At 33.5% G+C, this 21,888-nt stretch overlaps 2 protein-coding genes across 4 annotated transcripts in view; both read left to right on the top strand.

The window, feature by feature from the left end:
- The first annotated feature begins 4,296 nt into the window (after nucleotides 1-4,296).
- On the top strand, nucleotides 4,297-6,818 carry LOC7456252 (60S ribosomal protein L7a-2). The gene is made up of 7 exons (XM_002300090.4): nucleotides 4,297-4,446; nucleotides 4,577-4,627; nucleotides 4,734-4,935; nucleotides 5,766-5,935; nucleotides 6,039-6,167; nucleotides 6,257-6,349; nucleotides 6,436-6,818. The coding sequence occupies exons 1-7, from the start codon at nucleotides 4,444-4,446 to the stop codon at nucleotides 6,565-6,567; spliced, it is 780 nt and encodes a 259-aa protein (XP_002300126.3). The 5' UTR covers nucleotides 4,297-4,443; the 3' UTR covers nucleotides 6,568-6,818.
- A 4,978-nt stretch (nucleotides 6,819-11,796) lies between these two features.
- LOC7495802 (protein ESSENTIAL FOR POTEXVIRUS ACCUMULATION 1) overlaps nucleotides 11,797-21,888 on the top strand; it is a 43,019-nt gene continuing 32,927 nt past the window's right edge. Inside the window, exons 1-12 of one of the 3 annotated variants that reach the window (XM_052455679.1) lie at nucleotides 11,802-12,114; nucleotides 12,361-12,417; nucleotides 12,515-12,609; nucleotides 13,224-14,105; nucleotides 14,190-14,289; nucleotides 14,362-14,490; nucleotides 14,566-15,381; nucleotides 15,469-16,064; nucleotides 16,116-17,805; nucleotides 17,885-17,957; nucleotides 18,831-18,982; nucleotides 19,081-19,698. In XM_052455679.1, the coding sequence (XP_052311639.1) occupies nucleotides 12,030-12,114; nucleotides 12,361-12,417; nucleotides 12,515-12,609; nucleotides 13,224-14,105; nucleotides 14,190-14,289; nucleotides 14,362-14,490; nucleotides 14,566-15,381; nucleotides 15,469-16,064; nucleotides 16,116-17,805; nucleotides 17,885-17,957; nucleotides 18,831-18,982; nucleotides 19,081-19,412 (5,007 nt within the window). In that variant the 5' untranslated portion in view covers nucleotides 11,802-12,029 and the 3' untranslated portion in view covers nucleotides 19,413-19,698. Of the gene's footprint in view, nucleotides 12,115-12,360; nucleotides 12,418-12,514; nucleotides 12,610-13,223; nucleotides 14,106-14,189; nucleotides 14,290-14,361; nucleotides 14,491-14,565; nucleotides 15,382-15,468; nucleotides 17,806-17,884; nucleotides 17,958-18,830; nucleotides 18,983-19,080; nucleotides 19,699-21,888 lie in introns of those variants that run through there. The other 2 variants (XM_052455677.1, XM_052455673.1) reach the window with 2 other exon arrangements.

A 21,888-nucleotide genomic window follows, 5' to 3' on the forward strand; every position in this document is an offset into this window, starting at 1 on the left:
TTCCCTTGTAAAAGTACTGGAAATCAAAACATTACTTCTTCTACATAACATGTCATTAGTATATTTGATTCATGGTTATCTCATATTGACTCTAATCCTATTGTATAAACTCAGTTGTCAATACTTACACCACTATTTTTAAGTCCTTCACCAACAGTGCTAATATTTGCTCCAGACTCACAAACTTTTATATTTTCTCTTTTTCTAACTAAAGATACAAGTCAACACAGAGCCTAGTTGCTCAAGTCTGAACCTGAGTTTGAGATGCAATTGGCATAACTTGAGCATGGGTTATCTTATCTTGAGTTTGAGATGTATAAATAAGCTACACATTCTTTATAGCATGAGTTCGAGCCCTCTCAAATAGTCTCACATCATTAAATTTAATAAATTCAACTTTCATAAGCACCCTTTTCCATATTTCATAGTTACCCACTCATAAATAGGAATTGTTAAACCCAATAAAAAAATATGCATTATCTTCCTCCACATTCTAGTCAATATCCCTCGTGAACCTCATAATATTTGATTTGCCTTAGCTCACCCCAGATGGAAGGCTATAATGGTTGAGGAACATTAGGTTCTTCATAAAAATTAGACTTGGGAACTTGTTCCTTATATTTCTGACATACATGTTATTGGCTCTAAATGGTTGTTCAAGCTAAGACTCAAACCCAACAACTCACTAGATCGTCTCAAAGCTCAAGTTATAACAAAGATGTATTACCTTGTTGATAGGTTAGATTACATCTAAACATTTTCTCTAGTCATCAAACCTAGAACTATTCGTATGGTTATCACCATAACATTTGTTTATAAATGGCCCATATGTCAATTTGACATAAAAAAATGATTTCCTATATGGTTTAATTTTATAAGATATATACACGGAATAACCTTCAGAAATGGCTAACTTTCAATATCCAACACATGTTTGCAAGATTTAAAATGCTTTATATGGTCTCAAACAAACGTATTATGCTTGGTTTGGTTGGTTTAATGTTTTTCTTCTTAAATATGGTTTCTTTTTCAACCTAGCATGCCCATCTTTATTCATTTTTCATTTTAATTTTGGTATATTAATTCTTTTTCTTTATGTAGATGATATATTTCTTACAAAATCCTCTATTACTCTAATTACAACCTTCATTTAGCTTTTGAGTTTAGGATTTACGATGCACTTGGGACTAGTTCATCGCTTTTAGGGGATCCTCAAACACTTGATGCCCTTATCATCTATAAACTAATTAGCATGGTCGACTGTAAACCCATGAGCACACCAATAGAAGCAATGACCAAAACCTGTAAACCCATGAGCACACCAATAGAAGCAATGACCGAAACCTCATCAAATAACATCTTATTGGAAGATCTAAGATACTTTTGAGGACTTGTTGGTACTTTATAGTATCTAACACTTACGTGTCCAAATTTTTCATACAATTTTCATTATGTATCTTAATACATGTATACTCCTACTACCGTGCATTTCAAAATGGTCTGTCATATATTAAAATACATTAAATGCCCCATTAACACAAGTTTACGCTTTACTTTCAATACTATAATTGATCTATGTGCTTTCTCATATGTGGATTAAACAGGCTATCCCACCACAAAATGCTCCACCACTAGATATTGCATATTTCTTGGAGGAAATCTTTATTTCTTAATGTGCAAAAAAACAACATATCATCTCTTGGTCTAGCACTAAAGCAGAGTATAAAGTCATAGCCAACATTGCAACCAAACTCAATGACATTTATTATAAAAATATCCTTACATTCCACTCACCTCTCACATGGATGATATTTATTATAAAAGATTTTCACATTGCACTTACATTTCCTTTGATCCTCTACCGTAACAACCTTGGTGCTCTTCAGATGACAGTTAATTCTATGTTTCATTTTTATAGTAAACATATTAAGTTGGATTATCATTTTGTGCGCGAGCGAAATGCACTTGGCTTCTCATCACTCAACACGTCTCCACTAATGATCAAGTAACATGCCTCTTCATTAAATTAATGTCAAAGGTTGCTTTTATTTAATTTTAAACTAAATTTTGCTTCTAACCCTGACAAAAGTTTTATGGGGAATATTAGCACAACCCAGTAGCTCAACATGATTTGTGGGAATTGGTAGAATGATAATGAAACCCAAAACTATTAGACAAAAAAAAAAATGGTTACTCTCATAAATATATCTATATTAGTAGAGAGATGTCGGAGGACGAAGTAGTTTTAGTGGCAATAGATTCAGCCTAAAATGGTAAAATGGTAGTTCAACAAGATAAAAAAAAATTCAACAAAAATAATAAATAAACATATCTTATATTTAAATCAAATCAAATCTCTTGTGGTGGTGTTTGAAATCAATCAAGATGTAAAGCAATATTGCCCAATTTTTTTATTCAAACATCTCCATCTTTTCTAATTTGTCTTCTCAATTTGATCCAGTGTGTCTTCCCACACAATGCATAGGTAATTGTATATTCAAGATAAAACATAAACTATTAAATAAATCAATGAATAAGTCACTTAAACGCTATATAAAAATATAAATGCTCAAAGCTTATCCTCGTCCATGTGGTATATAAATGTATATATTTGCTCTCAATGTTAAGCTATTTTTTTCAAAATATTGCTAATAGTTAACATTTCAAAATTTAAATTTAAAAGCGTCTTATTTTCAGGATGCCATGATTTTTTCTAGTTCTATATTCATTATTATCATTTATCTTAATTCTTTGTTTTTTTTTTTTTCTAGTGTAGTGGTTAAGATAATGGGTCTTCTAGATCTTTAATTCCCATCAATAAAATATCTCTTCTATTTTATAAAAAAAAACTTTTAAAAACTTATTCTTTTAAAATCATACATGATTCTCACCGATTGTCACAACAACCTCTCTTTTTTTTTCTATTATTTTAAATTAATTAGTGTTTTATTTTATGTTTATAGATATGTGTGGTTACATATTCGTTATTTATACTCCCCATTCATCATATTTTTTTTTTGAATGAAAATCTTAGTGATTATTTGCAACTCGTAGAGATTTATACTAATAAGTAGTTTTTGAATATTTTATCAATAAAGTTTGATAATAGAATCTATTTTATTATTAATTATGATGATTCAATTCATTTTTACACATGAGAGATGATCCATCTCAAAGTCTAGATTTAAAAATTTCATGAATTTTTTTGTCATTCAAATTATTGAATAAATTAGATTTGACATTTGTTGATTAAATTTTCAGACAATAAGTTATAAGTTATGATTTTTATAGATGTAATATGAAAGTATTAATGAAAATTCATTTCAATCTAACAATAATAATGGGTATTTTTATAGTTTTTAGGCTTTTATTGTGTCATCTTGTACTCCAACCTTTTAGGATTAGGTAACTTAGGTGAAGAGTTATTTGAAATTATTTTTTAAAGTATTTTTTTAAATATATTTTTGTATTAGTATATTAAAATAATCTAAAAAATTAATTTTAAAAAATAAAAATTTTAACTATTCAGGCTCCATTTGCTTCACGGAAAATGGTTTTCTAGAAACAATTTTCCAAACTTTCCTGCATTTGTTTGTCATTACAAGAGTTGATCAAATGAAAATTTGATTTAGTTTCAGGAAAGTATTTTTCTTATTTTGGACGGAAAACACTTTTCAGAAGTTGTGAAAAATTTAGAAATATCATGTTATTTACTGATTATATCAAATTTGGTCAATCTTTTGATTGTTATATATTTTGTTTTGAAATTTTTTTTTCAATTTCATCTCTTATAATTTGATTTAATTTGATTTTTATATCAACTTTGGTTTTTATTTTTATGAATGTTATTTGTTTTTCTCTTATTATTTTTTTAATTGAAATTCTTTATCTATTAGATTTAATCCTTATTTTTTTGAAATTATTTATTTTTTTGAAATTATAATTTTTTTAATTTCATTATTTTTCAAATTTTTTATTTGTTATATTTAATTTCTATTATTTTGATTTCTATTTATTTTATTTTAGATAATTTATGAAATTAGATTTATTTTTTTAATGTTATTCTCATTTAATTTTTTAATTTGTAAGATTTTTTCTCATTATTTTAATATACTTGAAAAAAAATATTAACAATTTATTTTGTAGCTTATTTTTCATGATATATTCAAATACTAAAAAATATTTTCTAATTTATTTTTATAATATTATCAAATATAAAAAATTAATTTATTTTTAAAAATTAAATTTTTTAAAAAATTATTTATCAACAAACAAACAAACAGGCTTCTTTCCCATCATCCACAGTCCCGTGTTTCAGCAAAGCCTGCCTCAATACAAAAACCCTGGCACTGTAATACCCTTTTGGGTTTTTTTATAACTCTTGCCGCCCCTTGCGTCACAGAAGTAAAGCGGAAGCCGGAAGGAGCTTGAAACTGCGCAAAAATGGTGAGCTAGATCTCTCTCCCTCAACCAAAATCTACTTATTTTTTCTAAACACTCAAGTCAATTCAATATCATAAATCTTAGATAGCTATTGTTTGTTTTTGACATTTCGTTTAATGTTTGAACATGAAAGGCACCAAAGCGAGGTGGAAAGGGTCCGGTGGTTGCCGGAAAGAAGAAACCGGTAAAAAACAAGCTCTCTCTTACAAATTACCCTTTCAAGTCGAATTCAATCATTTTGGGTTTTGCTTATTTTGTCATGGTGTTTGTTTATGTGGTGATTTGTTTAGGAGAAGGTGCCGAATCCATTGTTCGAGAAGAGGCCGAAGCAGTTTGGAATTGGAGGGGCTTTGCCACCAAAGAGGGATCTGAGCCGATTCGTTAAGATGCCGAAGATGGTTCAGATTCAGAGGCAGAGGAGGATTCTCAAGATGAGATTGAAGGTTCCACCTACCGTGAACCAGTTCACCAAGACCCTTGACAAGAATCTCGGTATCGTTTCTGGCATATCTCCTCTCTTTTTAAGTGCTAATTAGCTCTGGTTTTGTTGCATAGAAGCATAGGCTTAGTCCAGGAGTCTTTATGCTAATCAATGTCATTCATAATTTGTTAATGTTAAATGTTTGACGTGGTTTCTGAATTATGATTTTTGTCATCTGTGCATGTAATTGGTATTGTGGTTATTGTTATTCTTTATTTATTTGATTTGATGTATACCCTAAAGTCTAGTTAAGAGTATAAGGAAAAGAAAATATAGCGTCATTTTCTTCAAGCTTTATGGATTTATTGTATATCATCAAAACTGAGATAATGGTCAGCTTTATAGGTTTATGTATAGTTTTTTTGGCATGATAATGTTTGAAGCGCAACTCGTGAAAAAAAGTTTAATCAACTGGAATGCTTAGCAGTGATTATGCAGGTTTGCTAGAAAAAACTGGATTCTATTCTATCCGTGCAATTTGTTTTGGTTCCCTTGTTTCCTTGAGTCATTCTGTGGTCCTTTGTGATTTCAAGTGTCATGATATTGCTTAAGAACTAGGGTCTCTAATTTTCTTTGCTCTTATGCAGCAACTATATTGTTTTGTTAATTTGCTTGATGGTAAAAGTTAATGTTCTGTTCAATCTTCTTTTCTTAACTAAGATGTGAACCATAGCTTGTTTGTTGATTGCTTACATGGTACAAACAATCCAACATACAAGTGGTGTGATGATAAATATCGTAGCTTTCTGGCTTAGTTTCTTTTCTTTGTTTTGACAAGAATTTTTTATCCCGTTGAGATATTTATATTTAATACTGTTCCTTTTGTGAACTCCTTGCGCAGCATCAAACTTGTTCAAGATGCTTTTGAAGTACCGTCCTGAAGACAAAGCAGCAAAGAAGGAGCGCCTCTTGAGAAAGGCTCAGGCAGAGACCGAAGGAAAAACTGTTGAGGCTAAGAAGCCTATTGTTGTGAAATATGGTCTCAACCATGTAACCTATCTAATCGAGCAGGTTGCACATCAATTTATCCTGCACAAGCTTGTTGTTAGCACTAGTCCTCTCTGCTGTTGGAATTCTTTTAATAACATATTTTCCCTTTACCTATTTCTTGCAGAAAAAAGCCCAGTTGGTTGTTATTGCTCATGATGTGGACCCCATTGAGTTGGTTGTATGGCTACCAGCATTGTGCAGGAAGATGGAAATCCCATACTGCATTGTGAAGGGAAAATCTCGATTGGGAGCAGTAAGTGTGCCTGTACCTTCGCAGTTTAAAATTTTGTTGTGAAAGGAGAGTTGTGGATTCCAGACTGAATTTTTTAGTCTTTGTGATAGATTGTCCACAAGAAGACTGCATCAGTTTTGTGCTTGACCACAGTCAAGAATGAAGACAAGTTGGAGTTCAGCAGAATCTTGGAAGCTATCAAGGTGTGTGGAATTACATATTTTTAAAATTATGATTTTGCAAATGTTCACAATGCAATTCATTTTCTACTTTCTTTCTGCGTTTTCAGGCTAACTTCAATGACAAGTACGATGAGTACAGGAAGAAGTGGGGTGGTGGAATCATGGGTTCCAAATCCCAGGCCAAGAGCAAGGCCAAAGACAAGGTCCTTGCCAAAGAAGCTGCCCAGAGGATGACCTAGGAGCCATTTTATTGTATTTCTCTCAAGGATTTTACCGGTGGACAATTTCTCGTACATTTTCATGTACTTTTGAGGTTTTTCGGCTTAAAAGTTTTGTTCTGTTTAGAGTAAGATTTTGATCAAAGCAAAACACGCAAGTGATGCGGCTGTTTGCGGTTTCCTGTTGCTGCCTTTTGAGTTGGTTTCCGCATGACAATTGAGATCTTGAGTTCTTGAATGCCAATAGTTCCAGGCACTATAGTTGATAAAAATATGAAGCCTCGATGTATTAGCAGTGCTAAAAGTGAACAAATAATTGGAGAATTATTATCTGTGCTAATGGCGATTAAAATAGCATGCATTTTTGCATCGCTTGAAATGACTGAAATCTCTGTGCCCCTTACCAAGAGGGTGGGTGAGATGACGTGTCCTTCTTTTGAGCATAAAAAAATTGGCATCGTTTTCTCCTCTCACCAGTCTCACGTTCACAAGAGCGTTTTGGGTTCAATGAATTAAAATAATTCTATCCTCTCAGCGGCTTTTGATTCTCGCACTAGGAGTATTTGTTTTTTTCCCTTTTGTCCTTTTAGAACTTTTTCATGATTTAGAGCAATATCCCTGAAAAAGAATGAATATCCTAATGCGTGAGGTGATGATGGTCATGTCTTCACTTTAGCTTCCAATTGGGCTATGTGTGCGTTTAATCTTCCGTACTTTGCTCGGTGCCACCTCTTACTCTTCTCCTCAGAGCATAATGTTGTTCGAACTTAATTTGCAATTTTCGATTAATTTTACAATCCCCCCCCCTGAACTTGAATTACAGAACTAAACAATACCTAATTTTACACTTTTTTTATTGTGACCCCTTTCGTTAGGATTCTTTTAAGAAATTGAAAAAAATATATATGAAAATCCACCCCCATTCCTATCATTTTCTTTATCAACATTTAAAAATATGTTCCCTAATAGAGAAAAGAGAGGAATTGAGGGGCTTTTCCGTTAATTTCTCAATAAAATCGTAATAGAATAAACAGATGTTTTTAAAAAAAATCATATCGTTCGAGGAGCAAAATCAAGGGGTTTTTTGTTTTAGTTTAAAGGATATTTGTTTTTCGCTCAAATTCAAGAGGGTATTTTATAATTTAAACTTATTTTTTTAGTAACCATTTAATTTCCTTTTCTTTTCTATTTGGATCCTTTTCATGCTCAATAAAATCAAATGTGTCTAGCACTTAGGGTATGATATTATCCTAACTTTAATAGCGAACTTACTATATCATTGGTGCATGTTGCGCTGTAAGTTGAATTTATTATTTTTACTTAAATAAATTTCAAGTAATATTAACATGTTTTCTAATAAAAAAATAATTTTAAATTCAAAATATAATTACAATATTTTTTAAATACTGACACGATGACATATTGAATGATATTTTTAAAAATATTGAGACAACTACATATAGTATCGAGTTAGGTTACTATGTCAAATCTACAATCCAGATCATAAGATTATAATAATCCTATAGAAATAAAATAAAATAAAAATATGAAGGTCTTATCCGAATCAACTCAATGATGAAGGATGACATTGAAAAATAAGATATTAAATTAAAAAAAAAAAAGATAAAAAAAACTCAGGTTAACCTATCAAACCTGCAACTTGTGTCATGAAACCGAGATAACCTTGCAGAAAGGAGATAAAAAAAAATACTTACAAAGTCTTATTTTCAATCACCTTAATGTTGAATGATAAAATTAAAAATAAATCAATTAAAAAAACAACCTACAAACCCTAAGTTAACTCGAGTTAATCTATTAAACCTGCTACCTAGATCATGAGACATGATAACTTCATAAAAAATCAAATAAAAGAATTATAAACTTTCATTTCTAATAGATCTAATGTTGAAAGTTTAAATAAAAAAACACTAAATCCACGAGACCTAGATAGTCCCATGGAAAGCAAATTAAAAAACAAAATTATGAAGTTCAATTTTAAAATAACCTAATATTAAAGGATGAAATTAAAAAAAAACTAGAAAAAGAAAAAGATTACGTTGCTGAATGGTAAAATTGAAAAAAAAATCAATTAAAAATGACTAAAAAATGAACCATGATAATCCAAGTTTAATTTTCAAACTCACGACTCGGGTTAGGAAATTGAGATGGCTCCATAAAAAGCAAATTAAAAAAAAATATGAAGCCCAATTAAAAAATGATCCAAAAAACATAAACACAGTCAACTCGGGTCAATGTGTCAAACCCACAATTCAAGTCATAAGATTAAGACAATGCTATAGAAAACAAAAAAAAAATCACAAAAGTTAATATCTAACCAACTTAGTGTTGAAGGATGAAATTGAAAAACAAAATCAATTAAAAAAATAACTTAAGAAATAACTCAAGTTAACTATATTAAACCCGCAACCTAGGTCACAAGACGATGATAATTTCATGAAAAGCAAATAAAAAGAATTAAGAAGCTTCATTTCTATCAAGTCCATTTAAAATCGAAAAGAAAAGAAAAGGTAAATCCTTAGAGAACAAATAAAAAAAAATTGTAAAGCTCAATTTCCAACTAACTCAATGTTGAAGGATAAAACAAAAAAATTCAATTAGAAAGTGAAGGAAAAAATAACCCTAGTTAACCCAATTAACATGTTAAACATGCCTCTTGGATCATAAAATCAGGTTAAATTCATAGAAAACAAATGAAAAAAATATTATGAAGCTCAATTTTCAATATATTCAGTGTTGAGGTTAACATTGAGAGAAAAGAAAAATCCATGAGATCAGGATAATGCTATAGAAAGAAAATAAAAAATTACGAATCTCAATTTCTAACCAATTTAATGTTAAATGATAAAATAAAAAAATCAATGATAAAAGACAAAAGAATAATTCGAATTAATCTAGGTTAACTTGTTAAACTAGAGACTTGGTAATGAGATTGAGATAAATTAACAGAAAGTGAATCGAAAAAAAATAATCATGGAGCCACTTCCAATATATTTAATGTTGAAGGCTGAAATAATTAAAAAAAAAATTAAATCCACGAGACTGATATATAACCTAACATAAAGAAAAAAAATATGAAGTATAATTTCTAAAACAGTCTGATATTGAAGAATGAAATTGAAAAGAAAATTAAAAAAAAAATTAAAGGGTGAAATTGAAAAATATAAAAAACTAAACAATAAAAAAAAACTATTTTAATTAATATTATTTTGTGGGTGTGGTTGTAGTGATTTAGCTCCATTCTTTAATGTTTTGTTAATCTATAATATACCAGTTTCATTCCCTTAATTCGAGTCAACATTAAGGTTCTATATGGTGATGCAATTTAATTCTCTTTTTATATTATTTTTTGTATGAAAAATATCAAATTAATGAGTTTTGAGTGCTTTTTTTATATAGTGTTTATGTATTGTTGTAAATAAATAAATAAATAATATTATTTTAATATATTTTCAATTAAAAAACATTTTTGAAAAAAAACTTATACTATATTATCAAACACACGAGATGTGTGTGTGTGTCTATATATATATATATATATATATATATATATATATATATATATATATATATATATATAAAAGCTTCCAAAATTTATTTGGCTTGTTTTTATTGATTGTTTTTCAATTTGTTTTTGTTGATATTTTTTTTTAATATTAGGATGGTTGAGAATTTAATTTCGTAATTTGTTTCTTTTTATTGTCTTTCTATAGGGTTAGTTTGCGAGTTTGCCAGAGTAACTCAGGTTGTCTCGGTTTATGGATTTGGTGATGTGTTTTTTTTTAATTGAACTTGACTTTTTATAGTAAATATTTTTCTCGTGTATTTTTTAAAATATTTTTAGAGAAAAGTCATAATATTAAATTTTATAAAGTAATGAAAAATAAAGGATTCGAGGAAATTACTATTTATCCACACTCATTGCATTGTGGATTATAGTGTTTTGTTTTTTTTTTTTATGATTTTTTATTCAATTTTTTGTTGATTTTTATCTTTTATGTTAGAGAGGTTGAGAATTTGACTTTCTATTTTTTTATTTTTTTTATAGGGCATGATTTGCAAGTTTGTCAAGGTGACTTAGGTTGCTTTAGTTTACAAGTTTAGTGGGGTGTTTTTTTTTTTTAATTGAACTTGATTTTTTTTCTTATCATCTATTTTTTCTCATACAGTTCAAAAAATAATTATGTTATTAAACTTCATGAAGTCAATGGATCTGTTCATATGTTTGGATGGTTAACTTGATTCACGAGTCTAGCGAGTTTAACATTTTTTTTTCAATATTATCATTAAAAATTGAATTAATTGAAAATTCAGTTTTACAATTAGTTTCGTTTCACTTCTTTAAGGTTATCGCGGCTTAAAAAAAGATCTTAACATTGGGTTAGTGTTTGATTTTGTGATTGTCTATTTTTGTTATTATATAATTACATAAAACGTAGTTTTTTAAAAATAATTATAATTCCAATTGAGTTTATAACCCAGTTCGCAGGTTTGGTGTGCTGGTCCGGTTATCTAATTCACAGGTTTGACGAGTTTAACCACTGACCGAATATGCTTTTTTTTTAGTTTTTAGTTTTTTAATTGTTTTTAGTTTTTTTTATTTCATCCTTCAAATTGGTTGGGAAATAGATTGCATGATTTATTTTTATTTGTTTTTATAGGATTATCATCATCTCTAATAAATGCCTATTTTTATATTAATACTTAATTTTATGAGCATCTATTTTTACCATATAATTAAATAAAAAAATTATTAAACCAAATAAAATCTATGGTCCGGGTCGCAGAAAACTAGGGTTGATTCAATCTGTCATTGTTTTAATATTATTTTTTTAAAGTCTTTTTAAAAGTTAAATTATATTTTTATCAACTAATAAAATTTTATTTAAAATCATAAAATCAATCAATTTAAATAAAATTAACTCTTATGATTTAATTAAAAACTCAAATAAAGTACAAAACTGATTCAAGATATTTTAAAATTTACTCGTATAGTCAAATTTATTAATATTATTAGAAAAACTTTGTAGTCTTCATATTTTTTTATACTTTAAAAAAATTCGACCCCCGGCGAAACACGTAATAATAAACTAATAGCATTTAAAACCAGGCAAACTTAAAGATAAGATATATTAGTAATTTGCATTAAAAAAAAAAGAAAGAAAGAAGGAAAGACGGAGTAATTTTTAAAAAAGAAATATAAAAAAGAAAAACAATAAAATTAATTAAACACGCAGCCACTCGACTATATGGTTGTTTCTTCGATCGAATACACACTGAACACACAAACCCTTACCCGTTACTCCCTCTCTCTGCGAATTCCCAAACCCTAGTAATTTCCTTCTCTCTGTGTGTAAATCTCTACTCTTCCAATTGCAATCTGCTTTATTCATCTCTCTCCTTGTATTGATAATCTCTGTGCGTACCGAATTTGTGCAAGTTCTTTTTGGTTTTAGATAACGACGATGACTGACGGAAAGCCGAATCTCCCTGACGATCTCCTCCTCCTCTCTTGCAAGTCAACCGATGAACGCCTCTCCTCCTTCAAAGGTTCTAATCTCGATTTTCCATTCTTTGTTTTTTCCCAATCGATCTCTTCTTACTTTTTATTGCTTTGTCTATTTCCATTTGGGCTTCAACTTTAGGGTTTTGACCATTTTTTATATTTTTGCAATTGAATGCAAGTTGCATGACTTCCTTTGATGTTAATTTCTGTATATTTTTTTCATGCCGAATGGTGATAGATTACTCAGCTTAATAATACTTATGAATTGTTTTTTTTATTGGAAATGGTAGATCGTGGAGGAATTGGTGAGGACAAGGCTCTGTTGAGTTTGCCTGATGACTCAAAAGGTATCAGAGGAATGCTTATTTGCAGGTTTCCACCTTGAGTTTATTGTCTTTTGATTGCAATTCATATATATATTGATTGACTGTTCTTGCTTTACAGATCAAGTGACTGCAGACAACACTATACCTCTTTCTCCACAATGGCTTTATGCTAAACCGGTGGATGCTAAGTCATCAATTACTGGGGCATCAGGGGTATGGGATTTCACTTGTCTAAAGTTGGACGTGCTTATTGACTAGTTAGTTTTTAGTTATCTATATGAGGGTGGCATGCTTTTTTTTTATTTTTTATGTACTGATATTTAATAATACATGCTTATTTGGATATATTTGTTTTGTTAATTCCTGATAATTTATGTCATTTGGTGCTGTTGTATGTTCTGGTGTCTATAACCATTTAGCTTAGCCAGGGCCCTTGAAAAATTATAAATTAGGATAGTTGTTGGCAGGATTTAGAGATGCAATTTATTGGATTTTATAACTAATGGTTTTTAACCAGAAATTATACCTAGGAAGGTGTTGAAATATTTTTAATTTTGGGTCCAACTCTGCTCTGCAATATCAAACCTAAGGAGATTTAATTGTAGCATCTTGACCTCTTTATAGGGGAAAGTCCTCTTTTTCTCTTCTGTCCGCAAGAATGCAGTCTTGTTGTTATAATGATAGTACCCTTTCACTTAGTTTTGTCACAGGGTGAACTTATATTTTACCTGAGGTTTTATTACGATGAAATTTATCCTTTTTCATTTTTCATTTTTTTTGTGTGTGTGGGGGTATTTCCAATTAACCCTTATGCCTGAAAATAACAGGAAACACGTGCTTCAAATTCTTTGTCCCATGGAAACTCCAGTGATAGCAATTTGAAAGACAATTGGCGTTTAGATGGATCCCAAGACAAGAAAGATTGGAGGAGGATTGCTCCTGATGTTGAAAGCAGCCGCCGTTGGCGTGAGGAGGAGAGGGATACAGGTTTGCTTGGTAGAAAAGATCGCAGAAAAGAAGACCATCGTGCTGATTCTGTTTCAGCTAGAGATATATCTGAGACTAGAACTTTGCCTTCTTCAGATCGTTGGCATGACGGCAACAACCGCAATTCTGCTCATGAATCCCGAAGAGACAGCAAGTGGTCATCTAGGTGGGGTCCTGAAGAGAAAGAGAAGGATTCTCGAAATGATAAGAGGGCAGATGTTGAGAAGGATGAGGCTCACAGCGACAAACAAAATTTTGGCACTTCTAGCCGCCCAACTTCCGAGCGTGAGAACGATTCTCGCGATAAGTGGAGGCCATCTTCTGAGCGTGAGAATGACTCCCGTGATAAGTGGAGGCCTCGCCATCGTATGGAAGTTCATTCTGGTGGACCCGCTGCTTACAGGAGTGCACCTGGATTTGGGTCAGATAGAGGACGTGTGGAGAGCCCGAATGTGCCGTTTGCTGCCGGAAGAGGAAGGTCCAACAATAGTGGGAACTTACAAATTGGCAGGCATCTTACTGCTTCTTCCATCGGGTCCATTCCTGTGGATAAGAATCATGTATTCTGCTATCCGAGGGGAAAACTTCTTGACATTTACCGTAAGCACAAGACTCTTCCAAGTTTTGATACCATACCAGATGGGATGGAGCTTGTGTCTCCACTAACACAGGAAATTGCTATTAAGCCATTGGCTTTTGTTGCACCTGATGCAGAGCAAGAGGTATACAATTTACATAATGTCATGTTAAAGGTATGTCTTATAGTTACTGTCACTGCTTTAAATTGGATCATATGATTCTTGCAGGCTGTCCTTGGAGATATATGGCTGGGAAAAATTACAAGCAGTGGAGGATTGAACAACTCATTTAGAGAGAAGAACGAGTCATCAAATAATAACACTGCAGGTGATCAGTGTCACATCTTCAGTTGACTTTTGCAATCTCACCATCTATTCTCTCTAACACTTTTTTATTCAGGCATTGGTGAGGAGAATGTGAGTTTCTCTGTTAAGACTGAAGAAATTGCAGACTCTTTTGGAAAAATTACTGGCAATGCTTCTGGTCAAGGTACGGGTGCTGAAACGTTCAATGCATCAATGGCTGAGGGTAAGTAATTCTAATATCAATTTTTGACTTCTTTTATTTCAGTGTTAAAACTATCCCTTCTGTTATGTATTTCAGAAAAGGATACGCATAAAGATGATAAACAGAAGTGTGTGACAACAATTGGCAGAGCGTTGATGGATGGCTTTGTGCCTGCAGTTTTCAAGAGAGACGAATCCAGCAGTGTTGGGGAGAGTGGCCTGATTGACAACGTTGTGGATTTAAAAGCTTTTGAAAGGCAGCCAGTGGCAGATGTGGCTTTTCAGAATAACCTTAAGTTGGAGGATATTGAGTCAGCTACTTCTTTTGAAATTGGTAGCCAGCTCCCTGATGATTCAAGTTCACTATTTGATTTTTCTTCTGCACAGCAAAATTCAAGAAGCCATCAATTTTCGTTGAATATAAATAATGATGGGCATCAATTCACGGGTACTTTCATGCCTGAGGAACTATCATTGTGCTATCTTGATCCTCAAGGGGCAATTCAGGGACCGTACCTTGGTATTGATATTATTGCATGGTTTGAGCAAGGATATTTTGGAACTGACCTACCAGTTCGTTTGTCAGATGCTCCCGATGGATCACCCTTCCATGAACTTGGTGATATTATGCCTCACCTAAAACTTAAACCCGGGTGTGCTTCAAGTACTAGTCCGTCTGCTAAGGTACAACTATCTGATGATGTTGGAGAAAGCTTGGAAGGGAGCACAGCGACTTCTGCTTCTCTTGAATATAAGGTTTCTGCTGTCAGGGAAGACCAGCAGCGGGTTTCATCTGGATTTGAGGCCATCTCCAATGTTAGTGGTCAGTCAAGAGTTCCTGATCATGGTTTTCTCGGTGGGATGGAGTATTCTGATGATCAAAGATTTCAAAATGTTGTTACTCCGGATGAAGGTAAGTTGCTTAGAATGATTCTGCTGTTCATGTCACTGTATCTGTTCATTGGGCTCATTTAGTTGCTCTGATCTTTGTTGGATACAGAAATCGTCTTTCCTGGAAGGCCTGGAAGTAGTGGCAACCCTTTGATGAGAGATGTTGCAGACGTTCATCGATTTGGTCCTAATCCTTCTACCAACCCTGCCATCTTAAATGAATTTTCAGAAGCTGGCATGCATACTCATCAGGATGAAATAGTTCATCCGTTTGGCTTGTCAATGTCCGAGCTCAGTAGCAACTCTAATCTTAGGCGTGCTCAATCATCCAACATGGCTTCTGGCATGGGTGATGAATTTCCAGTGCAGGTTCATGCTATGGACTCTTATACAGAGCATGATGCTGCCCTTGCCAGTCACAGGTCCTTTGATGCAGTATTTGATCAATCCCATTATGCAGAGACATGGCCTGAAGATTATAGGAAAAAGCCACTCACTAATCCTCACATCGATCTAAGTTCCGCAGATGCTCGACACTTATTTCACAGGCAGCCAGAGTTCAATGATTTTGACCAGCAGCATCTCATGTTGCAGAAGATGCAAAAAGAATGTCAACAACAGAATCATTTATCTCATCCCTTCTCACATACTATGGAACTGGGTTTTGAGCAAATCCCTTCTAATCTTATTGAACTGCAATTTCAACGTCAGCAGCAGTTGGAGTTTCAACGTCAGCAGCAGCTGGAGCTTCGACAGCGTCAGCAGCAGCTGGAGCTTCAACATCAGCAGCAGCTGGAGCTTCAACAGCGTCGGCAGCTGGAACTTCAACAGCGGCGACAGGTGGAGCTTCAGCAACAGCAGCGACAGTTTGAGCTTCAGCAACAGCATCATTTACTGCACCAACAGCAACAACAGCTTCGTCAGTACCAAATGAAACTGCAGCAGCAGCAGGTTCTGGAACAGTTGCTGCAGCATCAGATGCCTGATCTTGGATATGGGCAGGGAAAGGGAGATCCATTGAGAGAAAACTTGCTTGAGCAGATTCAATTTAGGACACGACTGGCGGCCGAACTGCAGCAGAATTCACATAATCCAAGGCACCTCGATCTAACACTGGAGCAGATAATTCGAGCTAAGATTGGCCAGAATAATCTTCAAGAACCCCAGACTGATATCTTGGACCTTTTATCACAGGTGAAGCATGGTAATATACTCCCTTCAGACCTGCAGTTCCATCTTCAGCAAGAACAGATGCAGGCGCAAGAGTTATCTTTGGCAAGGCAACAGTTAGGAATTGATGGTGAAAGGCAAGTTGGTTGGCCATGGTCCAATGATGAAGCTGGTCAGACCTTCAGAAATACTACTGGTCATCACCAGTCTAAGTCTACAGGATTTAGCGCTTCAGATTTTTACCTGCAACAGCAGAGGCTTTCCTCACATGATGAACATTTAAGCCATAACAAATGGAATCATGCTCTACAGGAGCCACATCAGGGTGGGTTTTATGAGCCCAGCTCTATGGCATTTGACCATCCAACTTCTCTGCCTGCTGTCACTCCTGGGATGAAGATGGATAATGTAAGTGGTCATTCCCAAGGTCCAGATTCAGCAGAGCATCTATATATGCATTCTACTGATCAACCGGGTTCCTTCTCGTCCAATGTCTCTTCTCGTCATAGACAAGTTTTTGGTGATATTTATGGTTCTCGCGCCGAAATGACAGAGAGCCACCTCCCTGGAAAACAAGGGCAGCAAGAGAATAGTTGGGTTGAAGGAGGGATGCAACAATTGCATCTTGAAGCTGAAAGAAAAAGGAATGTTTCAGAAGTTGCTGGAAACTCTAGTTTTTGGACCTCAGCTCGCGGAGATGAGGAGAGCTCAAAGCAAGTTTTAGCGGATCTTCACCAAAATATGGGTCTTCAGTCTATTCGGTCATCGGAAGACGATTATCGGAACCTTATATCTTCTTCTAAATCTCAGGAATCCTTTTGGCCAATCACTGAGTCGTTCTCTTTAAATGATATTCCAGATCAAGAAGCCACCATGAATGACTCATTTATGGAAAAGCCTCAAAATTTGAAATCAAATTCTCTGCTGCAGGATAATCATGCTATGTCCTTGAGTGGTCAATTACACCATCAAGGAAATGGTGAAAGATTGTCCCTAAGGTCGAAATCTGGAGCACTAACTGAAGAACCAACTTTCTTTTCAGGCATAGTAGATACTTCTCATACTAATCATGTGGATAACATGTTTGTTGATAAATCTGCCATGGATAAAGAATTGGCAGAATTGGATAACAGATATGGGTCCAAAGGCATGACTGCCATGGCCAGGTCTGTTTCGCACATTGAAGAGAACTTTGTTGAACAAGCTGAAACTGCTATGGATTTTGCTAATGCCAGTAGCAGGCAGAGTAGCAGGCATAGTTCCCTGAGCAGTGCTGGTATTTTCTCTGACATACATCTTATCAGATATCATGCTTATGCTTAGATGGATATTAGAGGCTTTGTGAAATTCTGCAGGTGGTAATGGAGGCCTACACGGGTATGAGATGGGATTAGATAAATTGACGGGTGAAGAGGTCTCTATTGACAGGTAATGACTCTCCTTTGTTGTTGTAGGATTGTTTTTAATGAAGTCATCATGGTCTCCTTAATCATGGTGTTAATCTTCATCTGAATATCGTATTTTACAAAACTTGGTTTCAGAGCACTTGCATGGTTACTCTTTTGATAGGTTAGGTGCTCTCATGATTTCTCTTCATTAAAAAGCTTAAAACAAGATGCAAGTATGTGGGAGAACACTCGCACCTTAGCTGCCTTGTATTTTATAGGTCTCCTAGTGCATGTACATTAACATGATGTCATGTCATCTTGTGTCTTAGTAGCTGCTGTATCATGGACTTATTTCTAGAAACTTAACGGACAGTAAAAAGGTAAAAGCAAACAGAGGAAACCTCAAATCATTGAAGTTTCAAATTTTGAAACCTTCACTGGACTGCAAATGGGCCAAATCATAGGGTATATTTTGCATTCCCACCGCCCCTTTTCTTTTCAAGTTACTTCACAGTAGAACGGGAGTTGGTGAGGATATTTTTTCCACCCCAAAGTACTTGCTTAATTTCTTTCTTCTACTATGATAAAGTAAACTTTTAACATCTCCAGGGGTGCAGTCAAACCCACATTCTCTGTACTTATTTGTGGCAACAATGACATTAAATCTGTTTTGAATTTCACAATTTTCAGATTGTGCATATGAGCTTTGTGGTCAACTGTTTATGCATGACTTGACTATTAGCAACATCTGTGTTTGCATGTGTATTCAGCGTTAGTGGGTTTTCCCTAGTAAATCTGTTTCTTTTGACATCAAGCTACTGGAAAGGTCTTGCTTCATAAATATTGGAGTTGCGGGTTGCACTGTTTTGATTTGAAACCTATATTGATGTTCATGAAAAATGCTTGTGAACAGGATGCCTTCTATTTTAACTAGAGGGCTTGACAGTGCCTTGCATAAACGCCCGCCGGTATCACGGGCCTATTCTTCCAAGGATGTGTCGTCGGACATGGCATCTTCTTCGCATATCAAGCAAAGAAATCGGGCAAGCCTTGCAACTTCTGATGGTATATCATTATTGTTTCAGATGTGCTGTCTTTTGTTTGTTGGTTTTGGATAATTGTGGTGGTGATTTAAAAAATCCGAAAACTTTGGTGCCTTGCAGAAAGGAGGAGTGAGCCTGTAGAGAATGTAGCAGCAACCCGGGGAGGTGACAGTCAGACATCTGGCAAGAAAGAAGCGCATTTTAGGAGGTCCTCATCTTACAATGATGCTGGTATAACAGAGACATCATTTATGGATGTGCTAAAGAAGCCAGTTTTTACCGAGGCTGAAGCAGCTAATGCGGCTGCCTTGGAATCATCTGATGGTCCACTGAGTGGGCGAAGCGGGAAAAAGAAAGGGAAGAAAGGAAGGCAAATTGATCCTGCTCTCCTTGGCTTCAAGGTTTCTAGCAATCGCATTATGATGGGTGAGATACAACATCCTTACGAGTAACTTACGATGGGTGAGATACAGCATGTTGACGAGTAGCTGATACAAGCTGTGCAGTTATTGTAAAGTTCATTTTTTTTTGTAGATCAGTAGATTTTGTATAGATTACTGAAGAAGTTGGAGATTCTTTGATTTTTTTCTTCTTGTTTTTGTTCAAGGTGGAGGAACAAGTTACATATTTTAGAGGTAGAGGAAGTATAGGCTTCGAATGAAATATTTTGTAGGCATGAAACCCCTTAACACAAACAATTATCCGAGACAAATAGTCCACTTTTCCTCCTCTCTTTCATTGTTTGTGTCCAAGAACATGCATTTTCAATTTCAACTTCATTTCATTAAAAAAATAATAACCTTGGGATTGTGAATCGTGTTTCATTAGTTGTACTTCACTCTAATGAACAAGTTGTAAAAAAATAAAATAAGAGGACGAGCTCATATTACAATTACATTAAAATTATAATTAAATTACATTACAAGTAGCTGTGAGGTTTTCATTTAGATCAACTCCTCCTTTTTTTTGTCATCGTATTTTTTTTTCTTTACAATTACTCTTTTGTAATTAAATTAATGGTCAAATCATGATAAATTTTTATACAAATGCAAAACTTAAAAATAGAGGATCAAAATGTAAAGCATAAAAGGATAATGTTTACAATGTTTTAGTCCCCTTGTTTTCCTAATTCTTCCATTACAGTTCCTTTAGTTTTTTAAATATTTTATTTTGGTCCAAAACTTTAATTTTTTTAAAAAAAATTCTTGGCTTGAAAGAGAGAAATTCATCGAAAAATTATGAAAAAGATATTTCTTGCTTATTGTAAATTATTTCCTTTAAAAATCAATTTTAATAAAAGTTCAAATCCTTTGCATGCATTTATACTGATGTTTGTGTTTCTTTTTCTACCCTTCCTGCTTCAAATCATAAATATTTTATTTCATTCATTGATCATTGCAATAGAATAAACAATTACAATATCATGTTATTTTTCAAATTTACAAAATGATTATCACATAATTTCATACTCAAGTTCAAATGTTTTATTTTAACAATGATTATGAGTTTGTGAATCAGTATCCTGATGATTTATTCAAAGCTTATGACTTTTTTTTCACTAGTTAATGTGTGGTTACAAACCATTACAAAATGTAAGGACTAGCATCTCATAAAGGTAGCTTGGGCATAGGTTTACTATGAATGTTCCTAAACATTTTCGGACTGATAATTTCGTGATTGTCTTTTTTCTTATAAATAGGTTGTTAGCCCATATTATTGATTATCAAACCCTTTTAATGTGTTATCAAGGTTTTATTCTATTACTTCTACTCTCAATATTTATCATGAGTGTTTTTTTTATTATGTGTTATGTCCATAATCACTCTCTCTATAAGGATAAACTTGATCCTCAAGCATTTCAATGTGTTTGTCTTGGTTATGCTAATTTCTAAAAAGGATATCAGTGTATTTGCAATGCCTAGTAAATATCACGACAATTCTAGTTTCTTCAACTATAATACATGTGAGAAATGAGATAATGTTTTTTACATCATGATGGTAGTCTCATGCTTACAATCCAATAAATTTCATCAACAAGTGCGATGAATTATATGTACAAAATAGTAAAGTTACAACACTTTATTGAATCACACACACACACACACACACACACACACACATATTTTCTCACAAAATTTTCAATAGACATTAGAAAAACCTATACAATGTGTAAGCTAAATATCTCAGTATCATTTTAATAAGGATCGAGATCTTCGAGGGAAAGTACTTGAAATACATATAATTATAGGGATTAAAATAAACATTCATATTGTCGTACGTATGCGGCATCATGAAGATCATCCTCCCGAAGCGTGATCTCTCCGGTGATGGGAAAAAAATAAGAAATTCTTGTTTCTTATCAGTAAAAAAAAAGGTATGGAATCACCACCTAATATTTTGGTCAATAGGAACCCTAACTGGTCTTAGAGTCTGGATAAAGAGACTCATTGTATATAGGGAGGACATATCATCCCAAGTACACCTTACCTAAGGTAAACTACATTATACCCCTTAACCTCTTAGAATATTCTCTAAGTATAAGCTCACTTTTCCTGGGTCTCCCTCTGCCCCTTAGAAGTTTTTCTAAGTATGGGTATCAATAGAGATTCGTTCCCCTCAGCCTTTTAGAATATTTTCTAAGTATAGGCTCGCTCTCCTTGGGTTCCCTTCCGCCCCTTAAAAAAATTTCTAAGTATGGGTGTCACCATGAGTTTTCCATTTGCTTCTTAGAAATTTTTTAAGTATGGACGTCACCAGGTGTCTGTCCCCTCCACCCCTTAGAAAGTTTTCTAAGTATGAGCATCACCAGGGGTTCCATTCAGCCACTCAGAATTTTTCTAAATATAAGGCTCACTCTTCTTAGATTCCCCTCTACCTTCTAAAAAACTTTCTAAGTATAGGTTAACCCTCTTTGGGTTTTTCTTTGCC

The sequence above is a fragment of the Populus trichocarpa genome, chromosome 1 (assembly GCF_000002775.5).
Source record: "Populus trichocarpa isolate Nisqually-1 chromosome 1, P.trichocarpa_v4.1, whole genome shotgun sequence".
In the NCBI taxonomy this organism is placed as follows: domain Eukaryota; kingdom Viridiplantae; phylum Streptophyta; class Magnoliopsida; order Malpighiales; family Salicaceae; genus Populus; species Populus trichocarpa.

What these genes read in the sequence shown, in the direction of transcription:
- LOC7456252 (XM_002300090.4), top strand. An exon ending in TTGCCGGAAAGAAGAAACCG is followed by an intron (nt 4,628 to 4,733) that starts GTAAAAAACAAG and finishes TGATTTGTTTAG; the next exon opens with GAGAAGGTGCCGAATCCATT. An exon ending in TAACCTATCTAATCGAGCAG is followed by an intron (nt 5,936 to 6,038) that starts GTTGCACATCAA and finishes TATTTCTTGCAG; the next exon opens with AAAAAAGCCCAGTTGGTTGT.